Source organism: Meleagris gallopavo, chromosome 4 (assembly GCF_905368555.1).
Source record: "Meleagris gallopavo chromosome 4, MGAL_WU_HG_1.1, whole genome shotgun sequence".
Taxonomy (NCBI): Eukaryota; Metazoa; Chordata; class Aves; order Galliformes; family Phasianidae; genus Meleagris; species Meleagris gallopavo.
Window position 1 is genome coordinate 34,757,798 of NC_139407.1, and position 23,179 is coordinate 34,780,976.

The 23,179-nt window shown below is 36.2% G+C and overlaps 2 protein-coding genes across 6 annotated transcripts in view; one reads left to right on the top strand and one right to left on the bottom strand.

Moving 5' to 3' along the window:
• Nucleotides 1-18,807, bottom strand: part of SYNPO2 (synaptopodin 2) — an 89,695-nt gene extending 70,888 nt beyond the window's left edge. For 3 of the 4 annotated variants that reach the window (XR_014883021.1, XR_014883022.1, XM_003205714.5), the window contains exon 1: nt 18,539-18,807. Coding sequence is in view for 1 of the 4 variants with exons in the window: in XM_003205714.5 (XP_003205762.3) it covers nt 18,539-18,667 (129 nt within the window). In the remaining 3 variants the exon portion in view is untranslated. The remainder of the gene's footprint in view (nt 1-18,538) is intronic. The other variant, XM_085222825.1, reaches the window with a different exon arrangement.
• The window catches only part of SEC24D (SEC24 homolog D, COPII component), a 66,684-nt gene continuing 62,228 nt past the window's right edge, over nt 18,724-23,179 (top strand). Inside the window, exon 1 of one of the 2 annotated variants that reach the window (XM_010709948.4) lies at nt 18,724-18,870. The gene's annotated coding sequence lies outside the window, so the exon portion shown is untranslated. The remainder of the gene's footprint in view (nt 18,871-23,179) is intronic. The other variant, XM_019614743.3, reaches the window with a different exon arrangement.

Here is a 23,179-nt window from a genome sequence, read left to right on the forward strand (position 1 = left end):
AAGCTAACACTGCAAGTTCTGTTAAAGTGCTGTAAGATTTCCAAAAATCAACACACTCTTTGAATGCTGAAGTATTCTGGGATTCTTCTAGAATGTAGGAGAACAACGCTGTATCACTGGCCATTGATGTAAACTCTGAAAACCACTGTTGGTTGTTTTTTCTTTAACAGTAGCTATGTTGTACATCTCCCCAGTTTCTGTCCATAGAAACTGTAATTGCTTTTGAGGTGCCCTGAAGGTGTATTACGTTTTCGAACTGACTGTGGTCCTTCCAAGCTTCCCCTATTAGTCTACAACTAGTAAATAAAAAATTTTTGCAATATCACATGAAAAATAATTCAAGCATTAAAACCTTGGAATTGTTTGATTGGTGGGTTTTTTCTCTCTCTTTTTTTTTCTTTTTCCCTTTTTTTTTTTTTTTTTTTTTTTCCTGGGTGGAATCATTTGAACTTGAGGCTATTCTAGTTTTAACGTAGGCAGTAAGTCAGCTTACTTCAGTAGCTGATACTATAAAAAAAATGTGCACATTCTGGGACTTGCATGATTTTTTTTATAAGTTGGCAAGATAGTCGTGATTATTTCATGGTGATTTTATTATTACCATTTTCTTTAAGTTATCTGACCACAACAGATATGTTTTATCTTTTCAGGATGTTAATTTTAATTGTGAAAAGCAGATGTTATTGTATAAAATTTAAAATATTTCATTGGATGTGCCACCTAGATGGGAAATTAGAATGAAATTATAAAAATGGTAGGGGCTGGATAGAGAAAAATTGTTTTTACATTCAGATGCAAAAGTAGAGATGCTTTAATTTGTTTTGCTATCCATTTAGCTCTGAACCTGATACTAGAGTTTTTTAGAGAGGTGGAGACAATGATGTTCTTTGTAACACTGATTTGTATTACCACAGGAGCTATAGCAGAATTCTTCCGTATTGTTAAAATAAACTAATCAAAAACAGTATGGGAGTATTCTTGAATTTCAATGGTTGCATTATTAACGAACATTAAAGACTGAATTTTTGAGGAAATCCAAAAGGTGTGTAGATTGGAAAACAGCTAGTTGTTTTTTTTGTACTGCCATTTTTAACAATTCTGGAGTAATAAATGAAACTGAGTATTGTTTCAGGCAGATCTTTGACATACATTCTCTATTATTTCATTTAGCTATTTTTCTCTGAAATATTGTTATTATTTACTAACCCAAGCGCAATATGGCATCTCCCATCCCTCTCTGAAGTGCTTTAATGACCTCTGGCCAAAATCTGTGCCAACTTGAAGACATGCTTGCTGACTCAGAGATTCTATCTCACTATTTTTATTTTCAACACATGAACGTTTTATGAAAACATGCTACTAAATGTGAAAGACAAACTTGCTGCTATTGTTAGTATTTTCATTAAATGATGCATGGCTCACAAATGAAGTTGACTGTAGTCTACCAATGATACTGTCACACGTAGCAGATATGTGGGCACATCTCCTCCACCAAAAGACAAGGAACTGTGTATGAAAATGTACTTTTCATCTTAATATAATGGAAGAGCACGTGTGAAAAGCTTTGTGATTTTTTTTTTAAAGACCTCGTAGTTCCTGTGCATTGCAACTTTAGTAAACTTCCAGGAGCATTAAAGCTGATTAGTGAAGACAAAACCTAGGACAAAATTCTACTTGCTTAATCAATTTAGATTAACTCAGGATTTTGCTGCTACTGAACCTTCATATTTTAAAGTCTTATAGATCTAAAATCTGCAATAAGAGCATGACAATACTGAAGAATGCTCCAATTCTTCTTTATCACCTTTCAAAGAGTTTTGTGACAGTTGTGGCCTATCCTATATGGTGTTATGGAAGTAAATACTACAACTTTAAGTCATGATAAGCTACTGTCATTTTTACCTCTTTCAAACCTATAAATAATAGAAGTAACAATTAAGAAAGATAATTGAAAAATGCTGTTGGACTAAAATAAAAATTTTCAAATCTTACCCGGATGTTAGAATGAGTTTTAAAGAATTTTCTGAAAATAGCAATGAAAGAAACAAGCATATGACAACAGGACAAGAAGGATAATCTCATTTTTATCAAGCATCTGGAAAATATAAGCACGTAAACTCTTTCTAAGGATTTAATTTTATAATGCACCTCATTCAAGAACATTTACGTATGGCTGTAAAATACCTACTTGCCATTCAGAATATTTCACCCTAACGTAGTTGTAGAAAGCTTTTTCATAGATCTGTGGTTATATTATTTTAGGACAACAACATTCCCTCTTATTTTGTGAGGTGCCTGTTGGTCCAAATTCTTTATAAGATATCTTGCATATTTTTCAACTGCTAAATGATCAATCTAACTCAGTTGCATTGTTACAGCCATATGGAACCTCCAAGTAACTTTAGTTAATGTAAATCCAAAACTGCCAGATGTTTACAACTTGGTTTTGAGACCAAGCACAGCCTTTTTGATAGAAGAAAATAACAGAAAAACTATGCTTTGTACAGAGTTGAGGCGCTTTTTGTAAATACATGTGAAATTAAGGGATTGGCAGTTACTAAGGCAAAATCCTCCTGAGTATTTCCTTCAGATGTACAGAAAGGGCTCCAACTCCCAACAAAGGTCAAATAAGAGCTTAAGAAGATGAGAAGCAAGCAGAACAGGAAATGGAAATCACTGTATCTTCTCATATGCATGCTTAGTAGTGAAAGAAAATATAAAATAATCTAAAGGAATATCTGACAACATGTCAGTATGTTATTCATGAAGGATTACTAGGAGTGTCAGGAAACCTTGGTAATGGTAAAGTCAGCCCTAAACCGCAGCACTCTTCTGAATTTAAATCATCTAATAAGGACAGTGGAGGCTAGGAAACATGTGAAGACCTAGCTAGAAACTGGAGAGGTATTTGTGTGGATCAGTTCTGTGTTTTTGGATTTGTTTCTTGAGCAAGTACTTTATAATTCATGTTACTTTGTGCATTAGAAATTGGAGCAATGTGATTACTTTCTCATTGTGCTGTTTCTTGCTCTTTAAGAAACCTTTACAGTCAGGTATAAATTTCAGCATGCTGGTCATAAATCGTTTAAAAGTCAACTGAAGATCAAGAATGGCGTTTAAAGCTATTAAATAGAATTGTAGAAATGTACAGTGCTGTCTTCAGTATAAAAGAAAATCAACTCAGATTGCCCTAGAAGAGTTATAACTTTGTTGACGTCTTCATTGTTAATATATTTTGAGGGTCAGGGCCTGCTACAGGAACTGCTAGTGTCTTCTCAAGTTTCCTTGGGATGCACACTTTTTAAGGATTGTATAGACTTTCATCAGATGTCATAGGTCAATACCTTCATAAATTAAATTCAGTGTTAGAATTGGTGTCCAGTTTCCTTTTCTCTTTCTTTATTATTTTGTCCTGAAACTTATCTTTTTCATATTAACTTAAGCCTAATAAGTAATTTAAAGGAAACACTTCAGCAAGGGTGTATTCATGTCACAGTATCAGGGGGGATTGCTTTTTAGTTATTTTCTTTTTGCATGGAAGGAACTAGAAAGCTGTGTGTTGAAGTAAACTGTATCTCACCCTCTGTGCCTGAATGAAGAATCCTTGCTGCCAGAGATTACTGCCTTTTGTGAGAAAAAAATCTAAGACCAAGTCCAACCTTGAGCTGCCTCCAACCTTCACCTGCCCCCAGCCACAATGTTCTTACATGTACTGTATAGATATTTTCTGAAAGAAATGATCTGTGACCAACAACACAGGACCACAGAAAAGCATTCTACGTTGAAAATATGAGATAGAAGAGGGGGGTCGAGAGGTGGAAGGGATGTCTCAAAATAGACAGTCTCAGCAGATCTGACAGGCATGTTCACAGTAAGCATTATTAGCTGAAGGATGGGACTGGGGCCTGCTTCTAGGACTTTACCTTATATACTCCTTAGCTTTCTCCAAGCAAAGCAGTCATACAAATATATTTTTGACTGTCCATACGCAGCTGGAATTGTATTGGAAATTAAAATTTAGATTGCTACTAAATCTGTTAAAATGATGGAGAAAATAGAGGTACACAAGGCTTGAAGGAGCCAAATGGAATACTCACAGTGAAACATACATGTTAAGATCATCTGGCCCGAGAGCATGTTACAAGTGTAAAACTAGAGAAATTCAGAAGTTCATGTAGTTTTTTAAATCACATTAAACCAACAGGTAGATTTTTGCTTTAAGTGATGTATAAGTTTAATATCAGATTATATGAATCCCTAGGTGAGATCATTGCTTTCCGTACCACTACAAAATTATAAAAATAGAGTTTTGTAGCATAACCTTTCCTCTCCCGTTAAGGTAGACAACAGTGCTGCAATTCCAAAGGGACCTATTAGAACAATAGAAACCTATTAGAACAGCATTTCCACCACACGTAAACTGATGATTTTCTCCAGATACTAAACTCAATCCCACAGTCTGTGGATTACTTAAGATCCTAAAGTCTTAGGAAGCTGTCAGTACCCTATCACACACAGCTCACCTGAGAGCTCGCTCATTATCAGCTGGTGGAAATCTAGAAGAAGAAACTTGTCAGTTTAAGGACAGGCAAAGAAAAGGTACTGTGTAGGACTGGCGCAATAAATAACTGCCCTTGCAGTCTGTAGAGGAAAAACTATGACTAGTCAGCGCGTCCACCTAACGTGGTTCATCCGGTCATTGAAATACATTTGTTACTTGTTCTTAATGGAACACACCAGCAGAAAAGCATAGAATAAGGAATATTTTACATCCTTTAAAAACTATTTGGGCCGGGAGCAGCAGTGGGTTTTAGAGGAAAGATTTAGTTTGGCTATTATTTTAGGTGTATTTAATTGCTATCCTGTAGTCTAGAACACTTCAGAAGAAAATGTTTTTGTTTTTCATAAGAGGAAGAGAACCTTCCCACCCTTTTCAGTTTCAGCTGGGTCTGTGCTAAAATGTGGTCCAGTCAGTCACTGCCTCTATTTTTATCCCATGACCCAGCAGCTGTTGAACTGTGCCAGGGTTTAATTTTTCAGAGCCTGATGATGCAGGAATCCAGAAGGCCTGAATTCAAGCCTAATTTGAACAGGCCAGTGCATCTTTAGCTTTTGCTTGAGCAATTAGCAGCCTGTATCAATTTGTGCTAATTGTCAGTCTCTGCAACTTTTCCAGGCTTCTTATGCAAATCAGTACTGGAAGCAAACAACTGAATGACCCGTGAGGGTGGTACAGAGCCCGGCACCATTGTTCTCAGGCAGTGAATTTCAGTGCTTCATTTGTTCATGGACTAAAAAAAATGCCACAAAGATAACTATCTCCTCAGGCTTAATTATCATACCCTTTGTATGTTTTTGCCTGTGCAGAAAAAGAGACATGCATGGTCCTTGCACTAGATTTATATTGTTTCTCACTGTTGCTCTAGGTATAGAAGAAGAAAAACGTTAGCTCTAAGACTTTGGAAGATATATGCTGTCACAGATTGATAAAAGTTTTTAAAGTCAAATTCTTTCTGTAGCTACAGATTGTGTTGTGAATTCAGAAACCTTTTACTAATGTTATGTTGGTGATCTGAGAATGTAGCAAGTGTCAAAGCTGAATCAGAGCCTTTAAAGAAGAAAGATGCAGTCAGTGAAAAATGGTTGGATCAGACTTGTACTGTTCTGTTAATTTCAAAATATTGCAGTGAAAATGGGCAGAAGCTGCAAAACTCGGGTAGATTTCCAAGACCCAATATTGTTCAAGGATGCATCTTTTAGAAGAGCTAATATTGCAGGTTGAGAAACTGACACACACACACACACTCACACACACACACACACACACACACACACACACACACACACACAAAAAAAAAAAAAAAAAAAAAAAAAAGAGGAAGAAAAGAAACAGAATAACAAGGAGTTTAGAAAAATTAACGTTTTAGAATATTTCAAAATTCAATTTAAATTGGTTAGAAGATCTGGGAGACTTCTTAGATCTCCCTTTGCTCCCAGCCCTGGCCTTTGACATATTGAGCTGGAAGAAACTGAGATTTCATGTAACTATTTTTTAAAATATTTTTTTATTATTATTTCACTACATGTGTATTCAATAGTAATGTATAGTATTGCTACCAAATATTCATAATATGATAAAATATAGACATAGACATATTTTTGTTTTCTTTTTAAAGGATTATGGCTGCTTCTTCCTTAAGTCTTTATGAAATATTACTTTTTAAAGTTACTTTTTCAAAGTAATTGTCCTAGTATTATAAACTCACAAATAAAACCAGCACAAATTCGTGGAGCCCTCCTTCGAGGTATTATTTTCTGTCTGTACACTCAGATTATTAAGTAGATGTGATAGGAAGACTTGGAATGACTTGAAGAAGGCTGTGAGGGAGGTAGTGCTTGATTGATTTGGTGTTATGTGATTCTTGATTTGTTTACATATTTTTCTGGGAGGCATTATTTCTGCGCTTTGAAATTATTCCACCTTGGAGATGTTGAACTGAACAATACTTAAAAGCTTTTGTAAGAAAACACTAAACTGGCAACCAGAATTTCTCCAAGGCATATCTATCTTTACATTTAGTTATTTATGCTTTTGCAGATTGTGAATAATAGCACCATCTAGTGATAATCAATAATATGCCAGTATCATAAAAAGGCTGTTACTCAGTCTTAGAATCATAGAATTGATTGAGTTGGAAGGGATCCTTAAGGTCATCTAGTCTAACTGCCCTGCAATGTACAGGACACCTGTAGCTCGACCAGGTTGCTTAGAGCCCTATCCATCCTGACCTTAAGTATGTCCAAGGATGCGGTTTCCACCACCTTCTTGGACAACCTGTTCCAGTGCCTCGCCACCCTTACTGGAAAAAAACCTATTCCTTATATCCCATCTAAATCTCTCCTCTTTTAGTTTGAAACTATTTCCGCTTGTCCTCTTACAGCAGACTCTACTAAGGAGTTTATACCCTTCTTTCCTTCTGTAGCTCCCCCTTAGATACTGAAAGGCTGCTCTCAGGTCTCCCCAGAGCCTTCTCTTCTCCAGGCTGCACAGCCCCATCTCCCTCAGCATGTCCTCATAGGAGAGATGTTCCATCCCTTGAATCACTTTTGTGGCCCTTCTCTGGATGTATTCTAATGGGTCCACATCTCTCTTGTACTGAGGACTCCACATCTGGATACAGTACTGCAGGTGAGGTCTCCCCAGCACAGAGCAGTGGGGCAAGATCACCTCCCTCACCCTTCTTGCTGTGCTTCTTTTGATGCAGCCCTGGATATGGTTGACTTTCTGGGCTATGAGGGCACATTGTTGGCTCATGTCCAGTTTCCTATCCACTGGTACTCCCCGGTTCCTTGCAGCAGAGCCCCAGCTTGTACTGATAATGTGGGTTGTGATAAGACCTTGATCTTGAATTTGTTGAACCTCATGTGATTCTCCTGAATCCACTTCTTAGCCTGTGTGGGGCCTGTATGAATGGCATCCTGTCCCTTGGGCGTGTCATCATTGAGCCGCTGACCACCACTCTGTGGATACACTCTTACAATCAGTTCCTTGTCCATCTAACAGTCCACCCATCAAATCTGTATCTTTCCAATTTGGAGAGAAGGATGTTATGGGGGACTGTGTCAAGGGCCTTAGTAAAGTGCAGATAGATGATGTCAGTGGCTCTTCCTTTGTCCACTGTCACAGTTACACTATCATAAAAAGTGACAGGATTTGTTAGGCAGGACCTGCACCTGGTGAAGCCATGCTGATTCTCCCATATCGTCTTCCTCTTTTACATGTGCCTAGGCATGTGGAGGATCTGCTGCAGGGTCCTTCCCAGCACAGAGGTAAGGCTGACAGGTCAGTAGTTTCTTGGGTTGTCCCCTTTACCCTTCTTAAAAGTGGATGTGATGTTACCTTTTTTCCATTCGCCAGGGACTTCACTCGATTGCCATGATTTTTCAAATACAGTGAGAGTGGTTTGGCAACTATGTCAGTCAATTCCCTTGGGACTGTAGGATGCATTGCACACCACTAATTCACTTAACAAAGGGATTTGGGGGACTCGAGAAGGAATAATACTCTAGTTGTGATTTCTAGCTTAGTTTTTTGACTGGTATCTTTCCCTGGATTCTCCTGAACATGCATAACACATCTAAATGCAAACTTTGGCTGGTAGTATGGGTTCCATGAAATAACATTTCATAAGCTAATTTGTGTAATTTTGTTATGCATTGTAACTAACTCCTCCAAGGCTGCTAATGGCTTGTTTTGTATCAATTGGCATAATAGTATTCATGTCACTGACAGAATTTAGGTGAAATCATGCTAATTTCTTATTACTTTTTTTTTTTTTCTGAATTCTAAAACAATTTTTCTAAGTTATAAAACTGTTTTGTTTGTTTGTTTGTTTTTTTCCACAGTGAGAGATGTGAAATAGCTGCTTCTTTGTAAGGATCGTAGGCATTAAATAATATTATATGTTAGACTTTGCTTAAAACATCCTTGATTAATGATAGCTTTTCTAATTTGAGGAATTTTGTAATCAAGTATTACACTACACGTTCTGGAAGTATTATTTCCAGTGTGCAGGGGGATCATAATGAATACATGATAATATATAAAGCAATTTATCCCTTTCAGATTATTTCCATATGCATCCTCTGTAATAAAATCAGTAGCTTATGGCAGAAAGTCTTTGAACTGATCTCTGCAGAATAGGAAAATTTGGGGGATAAAATGCTGATCAGTATATTCCAGCCACATCTGTTATGCTCTAGCAGTTCAGAGATTTCAGTGATGAGTTTACTCAAAGCAGAAAGTTTCCTTATTTTTCTTTCTGTCCGAAGGACTGAAAGTGATGGACGCTATTCTAGCTGAGTAGCAAGGTTTCTCAGGCATACTTGGCCTCAATTTTCAGTAAATTCACTGAAAATGAAGCTTAAGTAAGTAGCTGTATTTCTGTTTTTGCGTAAGCGTACTTCTGAGAGAATGATAAGAGAAATCAGAGGAAGAATTTCTGGTGCAAGAGGATTAAAGATTGTATAGAGAAAGAGTTATATAATGCCTTCAGGACCACCAGGAGTAGTGGTTGAGCTAATAAAGCTAATAAAATTCATGAAATTATTCCCTTTGAATGCAGTACATCTAGGAAGTACTTGCTATTATACAGACATAGGCAACTATTGATAATAACACTGCACAATTCTCCGTGTAGATGCTGCTCTTCTAGAAGAAAAGCAGAGGATTTTTTTGCAGGGCATTTAGAGCCTCTTCAGTATGAAGTCAGATAGACAATTGAAAGTGCTTCTGCACATTAAGTGTGCCAACCAGGAGTTACTGCGTGCCTTGTCCAGCCACAGCTGTGCACGTTGAAAAGGTTGCCACCCAGAGCTGCTTGGCACTCTGCTCTTTGCTCCTCCCTATTCTCCTCTGGAGATTTTTACACTTTAAATTTTTCAGAGCAGCTGCTCACATTATTTGTCCCAAAGCTCTCAGACAAAATGAGGTGAGTTTGCAAAGCCCTAGTATTTATATTAAGAAATACCTGCTCATTTCAGTTAGTAAAAGCCTATCTATTTTCACAGCTGAAGGAAACAAGAGGAGCAGTTGTAAGGTCCCTTCACCCAGTACATATTTGCAACTGAGATATATGTCCGTAGTTTAAATTCCTCCTTAGCTTACGGTTATATATTATGCCCTTCAATAAATGCCCTCTAGTTCCTAGTAATGTCAGTCTAGTACCTATTGTCAGCAATCATTTCACTTTCTTATGAATAAGCAAACTGAAATGTCTTAAACTCAAGAGAATATCTTTGTGCTTACTAAGACTTCCAAGAGAGCTTGGGAATGAGATGTGCAAGTACCAGATAGCCTGAAAAAAGTTACACTGGTCAACAGTATTCAACCCGAAAGTCTGTTTTTATTAAGGTTTGTTTTCCTTTGAAGGGAATGACTTCTGCTAGACACAGAATACTGTAAGAAACAGATCTCTAGCAAAAACTGTTACACCCTTCCCAATGAGGATTTTTATTCTCAATGTCTGCTTCTAATTAAGTATCTATACTATATTATACATTCTAAGGCTCAGTCTTTTACCCTTTAAAGTCAGTGGCAAATTGCCCATTGAGTTCATGGGAAAAATGCAACTCCTTTGTTAAGGCTTCCTTTATAGCAATTTCAGCTGCTTGTTTTTTAAAACAAAGATTCAGCTTTGCCACCTTTGCCGATAGATAGCAAGCATCTTCTGATGCTCTTTATATTACAGTACTAGGAAAAGGAAATTTGGTCTAATTAAATCATACTCACCTACCTGCCATTTGGTTTGCGTTTCTTTCTGTTCTTTCTGTTACTACCAAGTGCCACAATGAACTCTTGCATTATCTTTATTTTATAGACTTTTTCTCTTGAAATTCCATATTGTAACAATTTATGATATAAATGACATATTTATGCATAGAAAGAACATACCGAATGAAAACAGCAAGGCAAACGATCGGCATAGGAAACCATAGCTGATCTAATTTGCTCATAGTTTTGACCTATCAGCAGTTCTTCTGCAAATGAATTGTAATATAAAGCATGCTTACAAAAACGAAAGCATTCAGCTTTCTAAATGGGACCATATTTCTGAAATATACTTTAAAAAGGCAAATTTATAAGACAGTAATTTCACACCTTCCCTGTTCAGGGTGACATAACTCCTTTGAAGGAAAATACCCATGCATTAGATGCCCTGACCAAGATGTAACAGGAGGCACCAAAGAAGGAATCTTAAATGATTCAGAATAACTTTCTGTGCAGGTAGAAAGGAGATAGATAGTTTGTGCTTCCCTTTCTAGACACGAAAGGTTCCTGTGCTGTGCCCAGGACTGCAGTGCATTATATAGAGCTCAGGGTAGGAGCCCACTGGCTCTGGAGAGCTTAGAGATAGTTTTTCATTGCATTTTACCTTCCATATAAACAACAAATAAAGCAACTGCTTTGCTGTTCTCAGTATCTCTCTGTGAGAAAGGTGCTGACATATTCTGAAGATTTTTCCTTTCATGCTTGTTGGCAAGTAACCAAAGAATAGCTCTTTTTTGGTGCATGCTGAAGTGTTTTGCTCTAAATGTGCATTAGTCTTATCCTACCGTGCACTCTGCCTATGGACAGCAGATTCTAATGAAATGGGACAGATGGGAAAAATTACAGAAAAGGAAAAAGAAATCCACTGTGTAACTTGTGTACAATAAGTCTGAAATTTAAAACCTTCAAGCTGATATCCAGGGCTTTTCCTTACTGCCAGTTTCATTCCATCTAACAAACAGTACTGGTTGCAATCTAAATGTTATCATTTTTGTTCAAAGTTAATTCCATGCACAGAATCATTCCTTTTGAAGTATAAACCGTCTCTGTGCATCAATCTGGCTTTATAGAGTGAAACTATATATAAGCATTTAACTGTTGAAGTATGGTCCCTTACACTATTTTCTGCTCCTGAAAACAAATATGAAGCACACCAAATTCTGCATTTGGCAGAAAGCCCTTACATGATTTGCATAGATCTTTAGCTGTATCCTCTCAAATGATCTCACACAATCCCAAAGAGTTTTGTAAACAGCATTTCCTGCTGTGATATTTTACGGTGAACTTAGCCAAAAGTCTTACTATTGCATTCACGTTCACAATCAAAAGTGCAGTGGCAGAAGATACAGAACAATGAAACATAATAATGTCATACAAAGTACTTCAAATGTTTCCAGCAAAGAACCTAAACAATGAAACAAAGCTCTATACGAAGCAACTAATGTAATTTAGTAGGAGTACACTGGGTTTTTTTAACTTGTTTGGTTTAAATCAGTATGAATTATGTTGTTCATTTTATTCCATTGAAAACTCTTCTAGCATGAGAGCTGTAAAAGTATGTGTTAGAAACAAACACAGAAGAATACTTCTGTGTATCCAAAGCACGCTTGTATTTGCCTAAATACTGTGGAAGGCATGCCAAAATCAGCTTGGTATGTAGGTCTTGTATATCCAAACCAGGGTGTACAATCATGCGCTAATTCAGCCAGCAGATTTTAAACAACTTAGATGGAACTACAGTACTAAACATTTCCACTTGGCACAATAGCTGGAATGCAAAAGTTTGGAACTAGAAAATGCAGAGCCCTAACCTTGGGGGGAAGTACTTACAAGCCTTTGCTGGTATATGGAATTTTCTTTCCTAATTATTTTTCTGTCTGTAATTAGCAATGAGAGCTTTCCATAAACAGTTATTTAGCAGTAGTGTATTCTAGTTAGATTTGGGGAAATTTAAACTGTTCCTTCATGTTGCAATATAAGTTAACCTAACATCTGTAACATCTACCTTCTTTCCAGTTTGTCAATGGAAGTTTTGTCATTTACTTAAATAGAAGCTGAAACTATGTCATCCGAACATGTAAAATGTATCAGTTAAATTGAGTCAAGCGCTGTAAAGGATTCAAAATTATCTTCCGTAAAGATATAAAAAAAAAAACAAAACATAACTTTCCTCATTACTCCTTATGTGAAAGAATATGTAAATATGCCTTATAGGGTTTTCTGAATACTGTCAGATACAAGCTGTGTCAAATGGTCTGATGGGTGAATTTGAGAATAAGAGCTTGTCCAGACAGTGAAAACAAACTATGTTTGGAAATGTATTAGCTAGCAAATTTAAACAAACAGTTTTAAATACAGTCCAAGTAAGGCAAGTTGTGTTTAAAATCTTGTAGGTTAACTCCAAACTCCCCTCCTTTGCTGCCAGAGTTTAGCCAGCATGTTTTAAACACTGTTTTTCTCTGTCTATATTAGCCTAAGGTTGTATTCAAATTCTGTTTAAAATGTCAGTTAATACAAATAAAGAACAGTCAGCAGAGTCATGGTTCAGTACTGAGCGTCTGCACGTGTATGCATCTTCTTTTTCGAACATTCTAGCTTACAGTGAGATCTTACTTGAGTATGCATTAAGTAGTATAGTTCAGAATCAAATGGTACCAAAGCAACAACTCCAACTCAAAGATAATTTTAAATGTCATCTGGAGGTGGCATTAAACAAATTCTTTCCTGTGTCTCATGGGGAGGATGGTGCTTTTATGCTATCAGTGCACACAGGTGAGCAAAAAACCACTTCTTCAGCAGCTGCTGGTTTATTCCCGTTTATGTGACTTGGCACTGAAATGAGCTGGGAGCACAGGTATAGCAACAAGTATATTTACCATGTCTCAACTAGAATGTAGCGAGCAGAATCTCAGCTTTTACTAACCCATTTTTTCTGCTTGTCAGTGTGAACATGTGTCAGTGGTGGAAATGTAAAAGAACAGAGGCTTGAAAAAGTTTCCTTACACCTAGCAGCACTGGTATACTTTTTGGATGAGCCAACTGTGTGCTAATGTAGCTCTCATGCACATGACAGTGACGCGCTTTTCCTTACTTCAGGATCAAAAGCATAACTGTGCTGACATATCTTATACTGTTCCTCTTCTCTATTAAACTAACTGTAAAGGTCAATTTGAGGAAAACCTCTTGAGCACGTTCTGCACGTGTCAGGTATTTCAAACATGGAGAGAAACTCGAATGGCCACAGTAGAGCCCACCTCTGTAAACACCCAGCATTAATCAAATCCAGATACTACTTTTCACACTGTTCATTCAAGTTGTTGCCAGTTCTTGGAGTTTCACTTTCAATTTCAAGATCTATGAATCCAAAATGATTGGATTGAAATCGGAGGGTTGAAATCAGATGCACGCATACAAAATGACCAGGCAGCCAGCTATCATATATCATTACTAAGGCAAAAATAAAGCCACTAACTGAATAGCAGCAGCAGCAGAAGCCTATTTCAGAACCTGGCAAAATAGTCACAAAATGTAAGGGTTTCGCATGTGGCCTAGCTGAGACTGTTGGATTTGAAGCCTGAATGAAGGCATATCATAGGATTAATTTGGAGCATAGTTAACATTTACAAGATAATGAAAATTGCATGATATTTTGCATCTTCTGACGTAAGAAAATTTCAATTAGAGCATGGCAAAGATTGAGTTTCAAAAAAAGTTTTTTAAAAAAAAACAACACAACTTTAAAATAGCCATTAAAATTTTCCAGATAACTTGAAATGTTAGAAAATAGGCATTATAATTTGCACCAGCAAACTGGTATGGTTGAAATTAAAAGAGGGAAAATGTTACTATTCTGTTTTTCTAAAAATGCAGTTTTAAAAAGTTTCTGAAAAATTATCTAAGATTTATCAGCAATTTAAGAATCCACTGCATGTTTCTTCATATCTTTGTGATATCTCAAAGATGTAAAACAGGACATGATTCCCTTTGAAGATGTATTTCTTGCTGACGTATGTAGAAATGTATGCGTATGTTTAGTACATATTGATCAGAATAGTTCTGGAACTGACAGTATCTGAAATCACTAACAAGTGAGGCACCTCACTCAGTCACATCAGTTCCTCCAGTGTCTCAAGCATGAAAATCTGTGATGCCATTGGTCATAAGGATTTTTAAGCACCTGCTCATTTTTGCTTTTAGGATAACAGTATGAGAAAGAAGACTGAATTTCCTTTGAAGTGATTAGAGGTCTGAGTAAAGGGATTTATCACTTTGAATACAAGAAATATTCAGATAAGTTCCCTATCTTAAATTACCTATACTTTGATAGCTTAAAAACAGTGAGTTCATCAAATTGTTGCTTTGGTGCAGGTAATGAATTAATATGCTGAACATAATGTATAACATAATGTATTACCAGGTAATTTTAATGCAGATGCATCATGATTGAATTATAAACAAATATCATCTATAGGCAACTCCATTAAATTACTTGTTGCAAAAGAGTCTTAAAGGATACATCTTCAATATATATAATGTGGATGATATTGTTAAGTATTAGTGGAAAAACTCATTTTAAGTGCTAGTCCAGAAAATCATCTATCATTTTGTACCAATAGGTTTTATATAGTTTCATATATTCTATAAGTTAAAAACTGCAACAGTATTTACAAGGAAAGAAAAATCTGTGATATTCAGGAAAAAAGCATTCTTTCATGTGTGTCATGGTGGAAGCAAAAGGCATACCACGTGTCGCTTTGCTCTTATATATTTTGAATTCTTAACCATCTAGGGTGACTACTGTATTGAGATTTCCTAACTGCCTCTTGCTTTGGTGAAGCTACCCTACGGTGCAATACTGACATGCTTTATTGTTGTGGTGCATACACAGCATAGCCAGCTCTACCACTTCTTCCCTTAGTGTAATACTCCCAGTTATCTTGTTTATTTCCAGAACATTCATTTATGAGATATTTTTCTTTAGCACAATGTCTCCTTTGATACTGTACTTTAAAAAGATATTTTAAAGTCATTTTTATGTATTTGGTCAATATGAAATTATGCAATTTCTTTTTAATGGAAAATATTTTTTCATTAGTTGCAACATTAGTGGACGTAACAAAGTAAGTTGATTTCAGGATCCAATGTTTGAGTGGGAGAGTGGGTTAACATTTTGTATGCCTCTATGAAAGAAGTATCAACTATTTTTAAAACTTATTGTTTTGAGTAAGAGTTATAAATGGAAAAAGTAGTGTGGTACTTCGTGATACTTTAAAGAAAATGTCCATTTGTGTCAATCTCACATTTAGCAAATTATTGAAGTATTTTGAATCTTGTAATGGTTCAAAAATTATTTGCTGATGAAAATTTCCTATTTTATGTGCTGATGAGAAAAGAATACCAAGATATTTCTTGGGAAGGCAAGAATTTTGTCTCTATCTCTCTATTAAAACTTAGCATGATCATTTGATATGATATTTTACACTACAGACAAAACTCATTGATTTTAGTGGGAATCCTACTTACATATGCATTTTTAGAGCTAGGCAACAAAAAAATAGGCATATTTGATGAAAAAAGAAATTTTAAAAGGGAGTATGAGTAAAGATGGTAAAAGTTCTTTCTGGTAGTGAACTATGACTTATTTCATTAGTTTTAAACACAGAGCTTTTCCTTTACCAAATTGTAGATAAATGTTAATTCAGGATTTCTGTATCCTGCCATTTCTTCCTAGATTGTCTCACTTCCCTCTATGATATATCCCTCTCTCCTTTAGATCTGTATCACAGCCAGTGCTCTGCTTGTGACCAGAGCCTGAATGTACTTCCCACTGCAGTGATCTAGAGATTTACAGCACTCAAGCTGAGTTTGGCAATCATGAGAGCAAACCCTCTGCAGCTCTCCCAGTATCTGTGAGCTGAGATACTGAAAGCAGATGCACGCATTTCTGGCAAAACCTCCACTGGTGTACATTGGCAATTGGATCTACATTCATATACCCCAGTAGAGTACTTATATATATTTATAAACTGTATTTGGGAAACACCATCCTTGGATTTTAGAGCCAATGGCAAAAATGAGTATGCAGTAGTTGGGGAATAATTCAATCTTCCATTTGCTACTAGTGTCAGTTTTCATGGATAAGAAAAGAGAAGCTGAAAACATTGTCTCTCTGCAGACCACCCGCCTCGCAGAGCTTCAGCCTGGTGCTGGTTCCTGACCCGCAGACCCAGGTCTGCGTACCTCTGAGAGAGCCCAAACTCCCTGGGAAGGATGGCGAAGCCTTCCGACAAGGTGAGTTACAAAGAAAGCTGTGACCTGTCAGCACTAAGTTTCAGGTTTTTGGCCAGATAACGAGTGTCAATTTTCAAGTCTCACTGATCTCACCCACTAATAAGTATGGAGAAATGAATGATCTGGAATTCACAAAGTCCACCATGCTTATAACACATATATGATTAAGTGTGATATTGGCCTTGTGATTGGTTTCATTGTCAAGAGAACAAACTCATGCTTTTTAGTTCCTAAATAGCTTCCTAAGATTTTTCCCATTGGAAAAAGTGCAAAGTCACAACAGTTACCGTGCATTTCCTTCTCAAGCCCCAACTGGTAAGATTGATGCCAGACTTCAGGGCTGCTGTCTAGGATGTGAACATGAAAAAGTATCTGGTATAGCCTATTTTTTCTTGTCAGAAAAACTTATTCATAATCTTGTGTTCAAATTTCTATGCTTTTTACTTTTAGTTTTACATAATTAATGTCAGTTGCCTTTCTGTTACTTATAATTTTTGAAGTTCTAGCTATAAATTTTCACTAGATGGCAGGACTCCACTGTTATCTATTACCAGGAGCTTTACGTGCAAAGCAACAGCTGCCTATCGGTAGGAAAACTTTTGAAACACGTTCAAGTTTTGCAAAATATTAGAACACCAAAAAAACCCTCACTAATAAGAAACGGATACATATACACAATAAAAATAGTTCTATTATTGTATATGGTTAACACTATGGACTTAAAATCATTGAAAATAATTGGGAAAGATGTTGTTTCCTTGATCAAGGAACTAAAAAGACTTTCTTTTATAAGATGAAATAGATTTTCACATACTGTTATGCTATTTGTGAAAAAGTTAACTGATCCAGTAAATTAAATGTGACTAATTAAGAAGTATATTGACAGGTTAAGAAAGTTAGAGCTTAAATAACTGAGCTACTGACCTAAAATAATATAAATAAATTCAGAAAATTTAACACTGGGTGTACTGGGACTACCAAGAACTAAAAGGTGATCTGTAAATCCCTCGGCATCTTGTTTCTCTGCCTATTTTTCTGTATTTTAATCTCTCTCAATTTAATGGGGCAAAATTCACTGCATGGTGAGTAGTCCCAGTATGGTCTCAGCCAATGGTATTTTGCTGATCCGAGTGATCCAGACAAAATTTGTCCCCCTTGTTTAGGAAAACAGAACACAGCCCCATACAGTTACATAAGCCTCAATAACTATGACAAATCGTCATTGTTGCAATGGAATGAGCACTGATTTTTAACAGCACTTTTAAAATACTTTTGTCTCTGAGGGTTACCAGTTCTTATTTTTATTTTTTCTGAACTTCTCTACTATCTGTTTTGCTTTCATTTTATACATGAAGATAATTCATGAGCCATTCAATAATTTTCAGTGCTGTTCATGAAATATAAAAGGAAATGTTTGGCTTCTATTAAGGCTGCTCCTAAGACCAGATAACTTTCCAAAAACAGAGATAACTTGGTATAATTCTTTCTGGGATTCCCAAAATAGTAAGAACATTTTCTCATGATAAAGCTGTACTTATTCTTTGCCTAGAGAGGAGAAGTATCACAAATAAATGACTGAAACAGCATTTCCTAATATGAGATTTGGTTTTGCAATATGCTGAGTGCACTCAAAAACATACGGCAAATCGTATAGGAGCTGAAAGGCATACATCATCTCAGTTTTAGATCTTTTACATTTAGAAAACGTTTGCAATACTTGTTAACTCTCAAAAAGTAATCAATACTTTTTATTGAAACAAGCACAATCAGCCCCAGTATAATCCTTGCGAAACATGTTAGCACAGTCAAATAAACATTTCAATACGATCCACACCAACAATTTCACTGGAGACAATATATAGTTAGCAAACTATTCACTCATGTCCACAAAACACTGACAACATCTCATGATCCTACCTTGGCGATTTGCAAAGGCTGTTTTTGCTCCTTGCCACCTTGCAATCTAAAGCCCCAAGGCGCCCCTCCGCTCATAGCAATGCAGATATAATCCCCTGTGCCCATTTTCCTGGTGCAATTAGGCAGCATTCATTTACAGAACATAAAAAAATTGTCTTGCAGATGTTCAGCGAGCCTGAGGCAGAGCTGGAGACCCAGAGCACCACACTGTTGCTGCTGCTGCGTACTGCACTAGCAAATGTATTCATTCAGAAGAATGTTAGAGCTCTCAGATCGAAGGCACAGCCCACTCTTTCGTCAGATTCCTATGCTCAGCCCACCTTCAAAGTAAAGTAAGTAACACTTAGGAAGTGCACACAAAGAGACTTGGCCATGAGGCAGAAAAGCCTGCATTTAAACATGAGTCTCTCACGGCAGCTAAATCAAAACAAATGCAGAAAGAAATGTATATTTCCCAGTGATGATTTAGGACATAGGTTTACTTTAGTAAATGGTGCCAGTCATTTTAAAATTTACCCATTTCTTGCGTTCATACTCAAAACAAAGAAGAAAGCAGAATTTCAAGTGAAGCATTGTGTGCATCCTCTGAATTAATGATATAATTATATTGAAAGCTTTTTTAGGATTTTCATTTCCATTCTGCATGCACTGACTGCAGCACTATAGGTATGTCCCCTTCTCAAAAAAAGGAAAAACTTCACAATTTCCCAGTCCTAAAATTGCTTCTTTCACTGGTTCTCTGTAGCCTCAGTATAGTTCAGCATCCACTGCTGTTTTTCAATGATCTGAAGCATTGTTAGACCCTAATAATACCTGTTCTTAAGCAGACTGCTGACTTTTCCATCAGGGAGAGGAAAGGAACTGGTGGAATGAGATACCAGTTATACCAATTCTCTCTACTGATGCTATCAACAGCTGGTGCTATCAATAGTAGCAACAGAAGGTAACCTTATCATAAGCATAAAAAGAACTGATTCTGTGTGAAGTTTATTAGTGCTGCATTACAAGGCCTATATGCAGTTCTGCTCACAGTTGCTGACTTGGAGTAGTCTAATTGTTGATACCTGAGCTCCTGTAGCTTTAATTGGAGTGGTTTAAAAGGTGTCAGTACAAAGTGGTTTTGGATGGCTAGTTCAACATATTCAGAGATGTTGGGACAGTGGAAAACACTTGGTTTTTAAGTTACTAAGTAACTGATAGCTGTTGAGGGCTTAAAACTAAGCCTATTTGTCTGTCAATTCGATGTCTATGGAGTGATGCTTCCAGTTGCTATAGCAATGTTCCTTAAAAACCAGTAGGCAAAATACTGAGGTAGAGGCAGTCTTCTGTTAGACTGAAATACTATGGAGAAAGTAGGTAAGCTTTAAGGTACCTGAGCCCTTCATCAGACATGTAAAGACACTAAGGTAACCCAAAGACTGGGTAGAGACAAGTTCCCTCAACAAACAGAGGAAAAATGTCACTATCTCAATGTCAGGATTTATTTGAAGACAGTGTTTTCTTTTACTGACTACAAGTCAAAGGCCAACGAGAAGCAGAAGAAGCATGGTCTGACATAAAATTAAATACTTCAAAAAAACTTTGCCAGACAAACCATACTCAGAAAGGGAATAGTCTTTAAAGGAGGTTTGCTAGACAACATTTGAGTGAAAAAAAAGCCTGATTTAAAATAATAATTCAAGAGGGCTAGCTGATTCTTTCTATCTTCTGCAATGTTGATCTGTTGCTATAGCAGACATTTTTTTTAATCTTTCCCTGAGCAAAATCTTGCTGTAGATAAAATTCTCTCCTTTTCTTACTGATAGAAGTTGTTATAGATACTTTTGTGACAGTAAAATCCTTAGGCATATAGCTGCAAAAAATGTCCTCCAACACCCCGGAAAATACAAAACTAGGGTGTTTTGGTTTTTTGTTTTGTTTTGTTTTTTTTAGGAAAACAAATCTTACAGGATATCAGCCTTTCATATATTTTACTTGGAAGAAAATTTATATAGTAATAATAATAATATAAATAATTTATATTACTGCTAGGGTGCTTTTGAGTTTGTGCTGGGCTATTTTTTATCATTTTGGTAAAAAGGAATAATCAAATCTGATCTCTGTTTATGAATGTCTCAGAAAACTTACTGTAGAAAACAAGGTAAAGTGTACCATAATTAAACTCTTCTGCATCTGAATGGTCACATAGTTGACAGGAACTTTTACTAGATATAGATACTTTTATCTCTCTTGACTGTACAGGAGAACTGTGTAAAATGATAATGTGGAACAAGCTTGTTTAATCATCACTCAGCTGGAAAAAATAAGTCAGAAGAGTTTGATTTTTTTTATGTGACAAGTGAAATATCTCCATCTAGTTGGTGAAATATCAGTAGTTGGTCTTCTCTGATGTTAGTCCCACCTTTAATCTGTTTGCCATCTTTGAAGCAAAAGAGCAGAGAGAAGCACTTCAAAATTGATTGGTATAGCAGAAGACAACAGAAAATTGATATGTAAAATTATGTCAATGATTTTGGCCAAAATCACCGCGAGGAACATTGCAGAAATTTCTCTTCAATGACAAAATTAAGTTTTATATAAAATTATGTGCTAGTGTTTTTGGATTCTTAAAGCTGAACATTTCAGTATTTGTTTAACGTTCTGCTTTGTGAAATCTACGTGGTGCTCCACAGTTCAGTGGAAGCAACAGCAAAAGATAATATCAGTGGCGCTAAGACCTCTGATCTCCACATAGAAATTCTTTTTTAAGCCCTGAGTTTTTATTTATATTGTGTAGTACTGAAAGCTCTAGGACAAGCTGTGAAAATAATATTAAAAAAAGAAAGGAGTAATCAGATGTGATGGCAAAGCTTTTGACTTGGAACACTTACACTGTGGTGTCCTTTGCTTAAACTGACAAGGATGAAGGTCCTCACAGGAGAACAAAGATAGAAAAAAATATATATTTCTTTCCTAGTAGTCTGTTGAGAGGTTTTTATAACAACAGTTCCAAACAAATTGCTGTTTAATACTTTTTTCTCGTAAGAGAGAACTTGTTGCTTGTTCCTCAATTAGAAAAAAACAACACATTTGAACTCTGTAACTAAGCTATTGCCATAATGGGGAGATGCAAAGCTCCCTGTGTCCTAATCTCTATCAAATAACGTTCCATAGGGCATTAACTACTCCCACTTGCCATATATGACTTTCTTAAATGTTTATGCCTCAGCTTATCTTGCTTTTTAATAGTATTCTTATCTTCTAGTGCATTCTCTGCATCCTTTGGGATTTCTAAACGCTGGTCAGAACACTGGACACATTATCATAAAAGTGGAGTCATTTGTGGAGTTTATGACATTTTGGTTGATATTTGGTCTCTATGGCACAAATAAATTGCATTGTTTCAGAGATAATTTTTGGAGATCACTGAAAACTTCAAATTTTACAGGAAACACAGACATTTAAGCATTGCCCTCATCTCCATCATTTTCTCTAAAACAAAAACATTCGAGTGTAGGCAATGACTGATAAAAATGTTATGCAACAAAAATTAACTTTAGAAAGTCATCACATTACAAATGCCAGAGCTTACCCAACATTCATCTGTGCCCAAATACAGGCAAAACTTTAGCTTGAAATTTGATCTTCTGTGATAAGATCTTTATGAAGAAGAATCCAGGTCAAACTCCGAACTGCTCATCTGCTTTCAAGAACTGCCAGTCAAAAAATTTAGCACAATAGCATTGATGAGCCATGGTAACGTAAAAGTAGCTTAGTAGTAGTACTTAGACTTAAGTGATGTACATCCTTGCAAGGGGTAAAAAGATGACAGTTTATGAAAAAGAACAAGAATATGGGACATGTACACTACTGTCCTCAGGTGAAATTCAGCAAGTACCACTCAAGAAATTCTTCAGCCAAATACAGTTCCTGTGTATTTAATAACAGTTATGAATTTCTTTTCCATGATTTATTCCTGCTTGCTTTTGAGCCCACATAACTTTTGATATTGATAGCTGGTTTAGAAAGTAATCCCCAACCATACATGATATGAAGAATCACCTCTTCTTTTTGAGTCTGGATCCAGTGGGTTCATTTGACATCCCCTGCGTCTTGTGCCAGAATTAACAGTAAGTGCCCAGCCACCCTAAGCTACTTATTTTATAGACAACTGTCATATTCACCTCAGTCATCCATTTTCAAGGGAAGATAAACAGAATAATTAGTCATTCTTTATAGAAGAAGCTGTCTCATACTTTTTTAAATTATATTAAAAAAAAATAATCTCCAGTGTGCATCACCTTTATACTTTTAAGCTGTGTTACAGTAATGGCTGTTTAGTTTTCTTAAAAGCCTTTGGTGAAGGAATTTGTTGAAAGCCTTGTGTAAATCCAACATCAATTAGATCACACTTATCCTTGTGTTTCTTGATCTCTTCAAAGGACAGCCTTACAGTTGTGAGTCTTTTTTTTATGAAAACCATTTTAACTTCCCAGATTCGTATTTATCCAGATGGTCAATATTCCTCATTATGGTTTCCAGCTTTTAGTTTTGTGTTTTATTGACATTGATTTTTTTGTAAAATCTGATGTGAATCAAGAAAATATGTAGCTAGATTCAGAAGACATTTGACAAACTTGTAAGAAAAAAAAAAAGTTAGTA